The following is an 8,997-nucleotide window of genomic DNA, read 5'->3' as shown; positions in this document are numbered from 1 at the left end:
TCATGGACAGATAGAGCTGGGTGTCATCTGCATAGCAGTGAAAATGTATGCTATGTCTTCTAATGATACTGCCTAAGGGAAGCATGTATAATGTAAACAGAATTGGTCCTAGCACTGAACCCTGTGGAACTCCATAATTAACCTCAGTGTGTGAAGAGGACTCTCCATTTACATGCACAAACTGGAGTCTATTAGATAGATATGATACAAACCACTGCAGTGCAGTACCTGTAATACCTGTAATTTTAAGTGTGCCTTATAGTGTGGAAAATACGTTATACAGAAGAAAAGAATATATCGCGATATATATCGTTACCGCACATGCCTCAAATTATACCGTGATATGGATTTTAGGCCATATCGCCCAGCCCTAAATTATACTTTGCGTTAGATCGTCATACCTTATGCCGTAAATGGAACCTCATTTTAACCCAATGCCACAACCTTCTATGTAACATGATGTAATTGCATGTTGGGTTGACTCACAGCATACTGACTTGATTGGCGTGGAAGGTTGCGACATAGGGTTAAAAGTAGTTTGGTTACCACGTAAGTTAAGACATGCATTTCTTGCAGTCTAAATCTAGCTTTACACTGAAGTCTAAAAAAAACCTCTTTAACGTTAGTAAACCTCAACTTTCTGGATGATCTTATGTTTTACTTGTTAGCTTCAGGTCGTATGCATGAAGTGCATTTCTTAAACTGAGGTATTGATTAGGGTCAGAAAGGAGGAACACCCTGTGCTTCAAAACCTCAAGATGGTGACTATGAAAACCCTCATTTTGAGGCATCATCATCATCACACTAACCAGTGGGTAACATCATGGCTCATCTTTTGTTCTGTATCTGACAAAAATGCCCTTACAGTCCAGCATTATTGTAAAGCCTCACAGAGAAGTAATAAGCCAGCTGTAGATTGCATGTTTTTGGATGACTGAACACATTTTTTTTTTTAGCCCAAATGCACTTCTAATTCAATATATCTGTCATTATAATGTAGTTATAGAGCACAGCCTGTCTTTTTTTAACCTACTTGAATGTTTCTCTTGCTGGGATCCTTTGTGACGACAGCTGGCACAGAATTTGGTTTGAAAATGAAAGTGAAAGATCCGTTCAGCTTTAATCTTTTTACCACCTTGACAGCTCTCCGCCTCATCCATCACCAGCACTTACACAACTAGTCTTAAACAGAAACATCTGGTTTTCCACTTGAGCGTTTTGCCTTTGTACTAGAGATGGACCGATCCGATATTACGTATCGGTATCGGTCCGATACTGACCTAAATTACTGGATCGGATATCGGAGAAAAATAAAAAATGTAATCCGATCCATTAAATATCACGAAAGCACCTCACAAAACTTGCAACACGCTGTAACTCACCTCAGAACGTTAGCACGTCGGAGTAGTATGCATCACGTGATAGAGCGGCTGTGGCATGCGGGACCTGGTCTGGATAGCATGTGGAGCTTTGCTAGCAACCCGGCATTTCATCTCCGACAAAGTTATCCCCGAGAGAAGTAAAGCAAGTGTGTAAGTCCATCTCTGAATGTTTGTAAAGCATTCCTGCATTAAGCTTACCAAACGATATATGGAGTGACTGCCTCTTCTTGCTGCTACTTCAATCATGAAACTGCTTAATGATCAGCTGATCAGCTTTTCTGTCGCGAGTCCGTCTCTCTGGTTTGTTTTTGGCCCACTTTGCACCAGAAAGAGGAAACCAGCGGCTGAACAACAGCAGCACGTTTAAGCTTGATCAGCTGTTGTTAGAATTTATTTAATATTACTTTCTACTCGAGGATCTTTTTCTACGTAGCTGACGCTGGTAACTGTGCAGGGGCGGATCTAGCAAAGTTTAGCCAGGGGGGCCGATAGGGCATTAACAGGGAAAAGGGGGCACAAAGACATACTTTTCTTTCTTATTCTCATTTAAAATGTCTAGCTTTTAATAAATAATTATCCGAATCTTACACCCAAAGTTTTAATTTGATGTAAAATGAATAGAAGTCAATTACTGTATATAGTGACTATTAAGTCTAATATATATACCCTAGTAAGCTATAGTACTTTTTCCTTTGGGAAGGTACCATCTGTGCAGTCTGCAATTTTGTTGAAGAAAGATGTTGAATCTATTTAATATTTCTTGAAAAATAATTGATTTCTGTGCATTTTTTTTCCACACTGCATCAAATTAAGGTTGATTACGTTGATTAAGCATCATGAGGTGGAGTGTGAGGGGTGGTTCCCTATTTTTTATTTATTTATTTTTGTTGTTGCTGGGAGTTGGAACCCTATTAGTTAGGTTGCTTAATATTTACGCTAAGTGCTCTTTAAAATACCAGAATAGGGAGGATGGTGTAGGTTTAAGTTTATTAGATTGATCAGTATTGCTGAACTATGAAATATATATTTTTTTGCATACAGGTATAACAGAATAGCTTTAGTGTAGTTGTTGTTTTAAACTTGAGTATGAACTTATACAAAATGCAGCAAGATATTAAAAAAAAAACAGTTTTGTTGATTAAAAAACACTATATCGGATTCATATCGGTATCGGCAGATATCCAAATTTATGATATCGGTATCGGTATCGGACATAAAAAAGTGGTATCGTGCCATCTCTACTTTGTACGCAGTGAGTAATACTTCTGTGTAACTGCACCAAGGTCAGACTGACTGCAGAGCAACTCTGGTCCCTGCTTTAAGTGACTTTTCCCCTTAAGAACGCTCAGTTTCCTCTCAGAAAAGGAGTCCCGGGATTCCTGTTAGGAAATGCCACTCTGGCCAGGAGGAACGCAGCCCAGTGGAAAAGAGTGTGAGAGGTTTTTATTATAGACTGCGAAGTAAGAGCAGACATAGCTGACAGGAAGAAACCATGTCCTAGTTTTAACTTTCTCATTCTGCGTCATTCCTCCGTCAAAACATATAAATCAGAAATTCATCGTCCAACGAAATGACGAAAGACCCCTGCTGCGACTCGTCGTGCTTTTGCCACACTGTGTAGTGGCTAAAGTATTTTAGCCCTGCACACACAGCTGGAATGTATACTGATTGACAAGCAGATAGCCAAAGAATTACTGAATCAAAGAGAGGAAAAAAAGTCAAATGAATGGAGGGTAGAGCAGCCGTTTGCTCTGATTTCTGTTTTGCGTCACACTCAGGCCCCTCAGGGAAAGTGTAGCAGTTTGAGGCTAACCTTTGCATTTTATTGGGAGGGATACAGTTTACAGTTGTGCTGGTTGCCAGAATCTGTTTATTGTTTCCCATATGTTTTGACAAAGTCCCTTTGGAGAGACTGAATGTTGAATCCCTCACCTGCTGTTCATGCTGTGATTTCTCTCCAAGCAGCTGAATCCTGAAGAACTGAGATTTCTTAATCATTTACATCAATACAACCTAAAGTTCTTAATGACCACTGTGCCTGGAGGGCATCACAGTCCAATATGACCTCGAAAGATAAAAAGCTGCACACATCTACCCATATAGATTTGTTTTTACACAACACTATCCCCAAACATCTGGGAGAACCCACTGTGAACCCCAATATATATATAGCCCCCTGTGACCCTTTAGGCCCCTGTGACCCTGAATTTGATATTAATAAAATGCAGTCCTGATCAAAAGTCTAAGACCACTTGAAAAATGGCAAAAAGTCATATTTTGCATGGTTGGATCTTAACAAGGTTCCAAGTAGAGCTTCAACATGCAACAAGAAGAAATGGGAGTGAGACAAAACATTTTTTTACGCATGCAATTTATTGAAAACAACAGAACAGCATCTGGTGGACAATGACTTAAAAGTCTCAAATGCAATAAATTAGAAGCAGCATGGAAACACAATAAATACAGCATCCATTTTAATCATGGTAGTACAGACTGATCTGTCCAGTGCATGTACCAAACTTAGCCCCATTCTCATGCAAATAGGCTTCATTTGCATCATCTCTTCAATCTCTGGGTTTGAAGATACAAAAGGTTTAATATGTTTAACTTGGTTGGTGACGTTAGCCACTGTTAATAAGCTGGGAGTCACCTATTTCGCCCACTTTGCCTCACCTATTTTGCACATAATTGGCATGAACATGCGTGAACCTGTTTGCTGGGCGATTAACAAAGGATGACTTTGTGTAATTAGGTGGTTTTGCTTATGAGTAACTAGTAATATCATTTGTTTTTCAGTGAGTAACCTTTAATGAGTAATTAATGACATTTTTGGAGTAATTCTTAAGGCTGGATGTTACCTTGGGAAATGAATCACAGCACAGATATAGCATACAGAGTGCTGACGTCAAAGATGGGAATAAACCAGAAGCTAAAGAATCCCTGCTACACTGAATATGCCTGATATCATTTATTTACAGCACATATATAATTCTTTAAGCTGTTAAAAGCATGTAAAGGAGAGAATTAGGTCTTAATACATAAGATTAAAGTATAATCAAGAAGATATAAATTCATAAAAATCCAAACAAAGCTGCAGTGGTGAAACAGACACGACAGCTCGGACCTATCTGTGAACCAGAGAAATGCACAAAGTCAGTCTTAACTTGTTTTTATCACACGAACTCCAGACAGAAATGGGAGAATCAAAGTGGGAAATTATTAAAATGTGGCACAAAACAGGAATCTTCTTCTTCATCTGTTCTCCCTATTGTTCTGTGCGCTTTAGAGGAAAGCACACTTTGTACAAGGGAGCTTGTACAAGTCAAAGATTAGCTACTGTGCACATTTCTCCATGCAACTCTGTTCAGGTGATCTCTTATAAAGTTCAGGGCTTCGGTGCACAAACATGGTTCTCTATAGCAAGATTGGCATAAGCAACATCTGGCCCACAAGCTGGTAAAGTGGGTCCAGATTACCATTACGCCATAATCATAATTTGCAAGCACTTTCCGTTCCTTAGGTAGATCTGTCCTTTGTCGCCGTCTGCTCATAAGTTTTATGTACAGAATTTTCCAGGAGCGGCCGAGGGGTGGAGGGTATCCGGTTCTGTGGTCTCAGTATCACATATTTGCTTTTTTAAGATGATATGTTGACCTTCACGTTGCACTGGCTCGGTTTGCAGCCGAATACGACGTGGCTGGGTTGAGAATTAACGCTTCCAAGTCTGAGGTCACGGTTCACAGCCTGAGAAAGGTGGAGTGACCCTTTTCACCCCGGGCTCGGGAGTTCTCGCCTCGTTTGGGTGTTGATCACGAGTGGGGCAAGAGATTAACGGACTGACTGGTATCATTGCAGCTGCTGCACTAAAGATGAAGCTGTTGATTAACACTGGAATTCCCAGCTTCTACCGTTCTACCTTTAAAAGCCGGAGAGCAGTCAAGTCAAGAAGGCTTCTACCTGAGACCCCCGCGGAGTCATCATTTTGCGTTTCTACCTTTAAAAGCCGGAGAGCAGTCAAATGCTGGAAGTGGAAGCTAAATTGGCTAGTCATTCATATGTATATTGGGTCGTTACCTAGGAATTCTGGAGGGAGGGGATTGGGGGAGAAATCAACACACATGAGTCTAGGTCCTTTGTTGCTGACATTTATTGATAAAAACAGTAGTTTCATTTCATGTTATTTCCTTTTTCATTTCAAGCAAGGAAGTGGATGTAGTTAGTAAGTAAGATATTTCAGACATTATTCTGACACAGAGGAGGAGATACTGGAATTATAATTAGTATCTATGCATGCATTTGTGATTTTGTTTGACCTTCCCATTGCTCACAATTTGAATTTGTTCACACTGCAGATGAGTGTCTCAGTCCCCAAACAAGCTCTCTTTTTCGGTGGAGAAGCAGTCTCCTCATCCGCAGTGAGTGTGGAGAAATCAACACACATGAGTCTAGGTCCTTTGTTGCTGACATTTATTGATAAAAACAGTAGTTTCATTTCATGTTATTTCCTTTTTCATTTCAAGCAAGGAAGTGGATGTAGTTAGTAAGTAAGATATTTCAGACATTATTCTGACACAGAGGAGGAGATACTGGAATTATAATTAGTATCTATGCATGCATTTGTGATTTTGTTTGACCTTCCCATTGCTTACAGTACAAAAAACCAACCATTTGTACACATATGTACTAATAATAATAAAAAGTGAGTGCAACACTGCAACCCATCACCCCGTCGTTCAGTGGTCGTTGATCAGTGGTCCATTGTGGCACCATTCAGAGCACTGGTACAATAGTACCAGCAAGATATGGGAAGACATTGCAAATGTACTTGGATTTTAGGTTGCAAGCCACCCAAAACTTGATCCCAAACTTGTCAGGTTTACTTGCAATATACTGCAGGAAACCCGTCACCCCGTCGTTCTGTGGTCCATTGTGGCACCACTGATCAACGACCACTGAACGACGGGGTGACGGGTTGCATTGTTATGTGGTCACACCCCCGTCGTTGATCAGTGGTCCATTGTGGCACCATTCAGAGCACTGGTACAATAGTACCAGCAAGATATGGGAAGACATTGCAAATGTACTTGGATTTTAGGTTGCAAGCCACCCAAAACTTGATCCCAAACTTGTCAGGTTTACTTGCAATATACTGCAGGAAACCCGTCACCCCGTCGTTCTGTGGTCCATTGTGGCACCACTGATCAACGACCACTGAACGACGGGGGTGTGACCCCGCTGATCAGTGTGACCTGACCCCACTGATCAATTGTGATCAAGGGTATATATATGATACAATCTCACTGCACTTAGCCTAACCCTTCATTGCCCTGAAGAATCCTGTGGTGTACGGACCTCCTCTCCAAGGAAAGAAAATGCAGAGAAGACTCACCACCCAGCAGGCGTTGGAAATGATCCTGGCGGAAGTCGACCCTTGTGACTCGGATGGAGAAGACCTAGAAGTTCAGCCGGATTCGGACTCAGAGCTGTCTGATCAGTCTTCCGGTTAGTTTCATTTCATGTTATTTCCTTTTTCATTTCAAGCAAGGAAGTGGATGTAGTTAGTAAGTAAGATATTTCAGACATTATTCTGACACAGAGGAGGAGATACTGGAATTATAATTAGTATCTATGCATGCATTTGTGATTTTGTTTGACCTTCCCATTGCTCACAATTTGAATTTGTTCACACTGCAGATGAGGAGACTGCTTCTCCACCGAAAAAGAGAGCTTGTTTGGGGACTGAGACAGCGAAAGATGGCACAGTGTGGCGTGAAGAACATGTGGGGACCCGTCTCCCTTTCACCCCTATAGAACCGTACGCTGCAGATGGAGAGCCAACGGCTAAGGCCAGGAGAAGTATCTTGAGTCGCCTTCAGAGCTTCCTGTGTTTCATCACTCTTGACATGCTTCGTAGCATTCAAGAATGGACTATTCAACATGCACAGCAAACGGAGCATGTTTGTTGGTTCATGGACCTCCCTGAACTAATGGCATTTATTGCTATTGTCATCTTGCGGGGGGTTTACAGGGTTCCATCTGTAAATGACTGCTGGTCAGCAAACCTGGGAAACCCACAGATAATTGGAACTATGGCACGAAACCGCTTCCAAGACATCATGCAACACCTACGCTTTGATGACAAGTCCACCCGCTGTGATCGAGCAAAGACTGATAAGTTCGCAGCAATTTCCAGTGTGTGGGGATCATTTGTCACCAACTGCATCACGTGCTACAACCCTGGTCTACATATCACCATCAATGAACAGCTTTTCCCATCAAAAACTCGGTGCAGTTTCCTGCAGTATATTGCCAGTAAACCGGACAAGTTTGGGATCAAGTTTTGGGTGGCTTGCGACCTAAAATCCAAGTACATTTGCAATGTCTTCCCATATCTTGGCAAGGACCCCAATCGTCCCACTGGGGAGAGACTTTCCGAAAATGTAGTTATGAGGCTGATGGAACCATTCCTGGACAAGGGCAGAAATGTTACCACTGACAATTTTTTCACATCGCTTTCACTTGCGCAAAAACTTCTTAGACGGAAAACCACCATCCTCGGCACAGTCAACAAGATTCGCAGGGAAATTCCTCAATCCACTAGACAGACAGATCGCAATGAATTCACCACTCAGGTATGTTGCAGGTCTTTTGTGGTTCTATGTTTATGTGTTTCATTGTGTGTAAAAGGGCTATGGAATTAACAATTTATCTTATTTCTTAGGTGTTTTCAACCTCTGCTGCCACGCTGACGGCGTATGCGGCCAAACGGAAGAAGACAGTATATATTCTTAGCAGCATGCACAGCGTGGTTCAGACCGAAAACACTACCAAAAGGAAGCCAAACACTGTCACCCTTTACAACAAGACAAAGTGTGGCGTGGATGTGATGGACCAGATGGTTCGGGAGTACACTGTCCGCAAAGGAACACGGCGCTGGCCAGTTGCCGTGTTTTATAACATGATTGACATGGCAGCACTGAATGCACATGTGCTGTATCAAGAATGCACCGGGACGAAGGAAAGACGGGTGGACTTCCTGGTAGCCCTTGCAACCGAATTGGCTCACTCTCATGTAGCTGCGAAGAAGGAAAGAAAAGAACAGTTGCTTCGGACACAACCCTCCACACCGAGCCCTGGAAAAAGGGCCACGTGTCAGGTCAAACACAGATGCAAAAAAAATCAGGCCACTGTGCGATGTGTTCACTGCTACAGGTACACATGTGGTAAATGCAGGCGACAGATACCGTGGCAGTGCCAGGATTGTGAGTGATTGCTGAAAATGTTGTAATGTACTCACTCAATTTTTGTTATTATTTGTAAACATGTGTACAAACGGTTGGTTTTTTTTCTATTTTCATCAATAAATGTCAGCAACAAAGGACCTACATGTGTGTTGAGTTCTCCCTAAGATGGCATACTGAAACACTCCAAGTGTTTGCAAGTAAACCTGACAAGTTTGGGATCAAGTTTTGGGTGGCTTGCAACCTAAAATCCAAGTACATTTGCAATGTCTTCCCATATCTTGCTGGTACTATTGTACCAGTGCTCTGAATGGTGCCACAATGGACCACTGATCAACGACCACTGAACGACGGGGTGACGGGTTGCAGTGTTG

General features: G+C 41.9%; 1 protein-coding gene across 2 annotated transcripts; it reads left to right on the top strand.

Annotated features, from left to right (window-relative positions):
• Positions 1-5,266: 5,266 nt before the first annotated feature.
• LOC309691171 (piggyBac transposable element-derived protein 4-like) lies at positions 5,267-8,763 on the top strand. Of its 2 annotated transcripts, none has more exons than XM_082508762.1 (4): positions 5,267-5,797; positions 6,716-6,884; positions 7,077-8,014; positions 8,104-8,763. In XM_082508762.1, exons 1-4 carry the CDS (start codon positions 5,669-5,671, stop codon positions 8,650-8,652), a joined length of 1,785 nt encoding a protein of 594 aa, XP_082364888.1. In that variant the 5' UTR covers positions 5,267-5,668; the 3' UTR covers positions 8,653-8,763. The 2 variants fall into 2 exon arrangements, with proteins under 2 accessions (XP_082364888.1, XP_082364889.1); XM_082508763.1 differs by having other exon boundaries at positions 6,693-6,884.
• Positions 8,764-8,997: the final 234 nt, after the last annotated feature.

The sequence above is a fragment of the Aulonocara stuartgranti genome, assembly GCF_965226115.1.
Source record: "Aulonocara stuartgranti genome assembly, chromosome: 16".
Taxonomy (NCBI): Eukaryota; Metazoa; Chordata; class Actinopteri; order Cichliformes; family Cichlidae; genus Aulonocara; species Aulonocara stuartgranti.
The sequence above is the reverse complement of the archived record's forward strand: the minus strand, read 5'-3'. Positions and strand labels throughout refer to the sequence as shown.

Excerpts from the sequence above, each read along its gene's own strand:
- LOC309691171 (XM_082508762.1), top strand. The coding sequence starts at position 5,669 with ATGCATGCATTTGTGATTTTGTTTGACCTTCCCATTGCTCACAATTTG. Across the intron at positions 6,885-7,076 it reads GCTGTCTGATCAGTCTTCCG|ATGAGGAGACTGCTTCTCCA; the intron begins GTTAGTTTCATT and ends TTCACACTGCAG. Across the intron at positions 8,015-8,103 it reads GCAATGAATTCACCACTCAG|GTGTTTTCAACCTCTGCTGC; the intron begins GTATGTTGCAGG and ends CTTATTTCTTAG.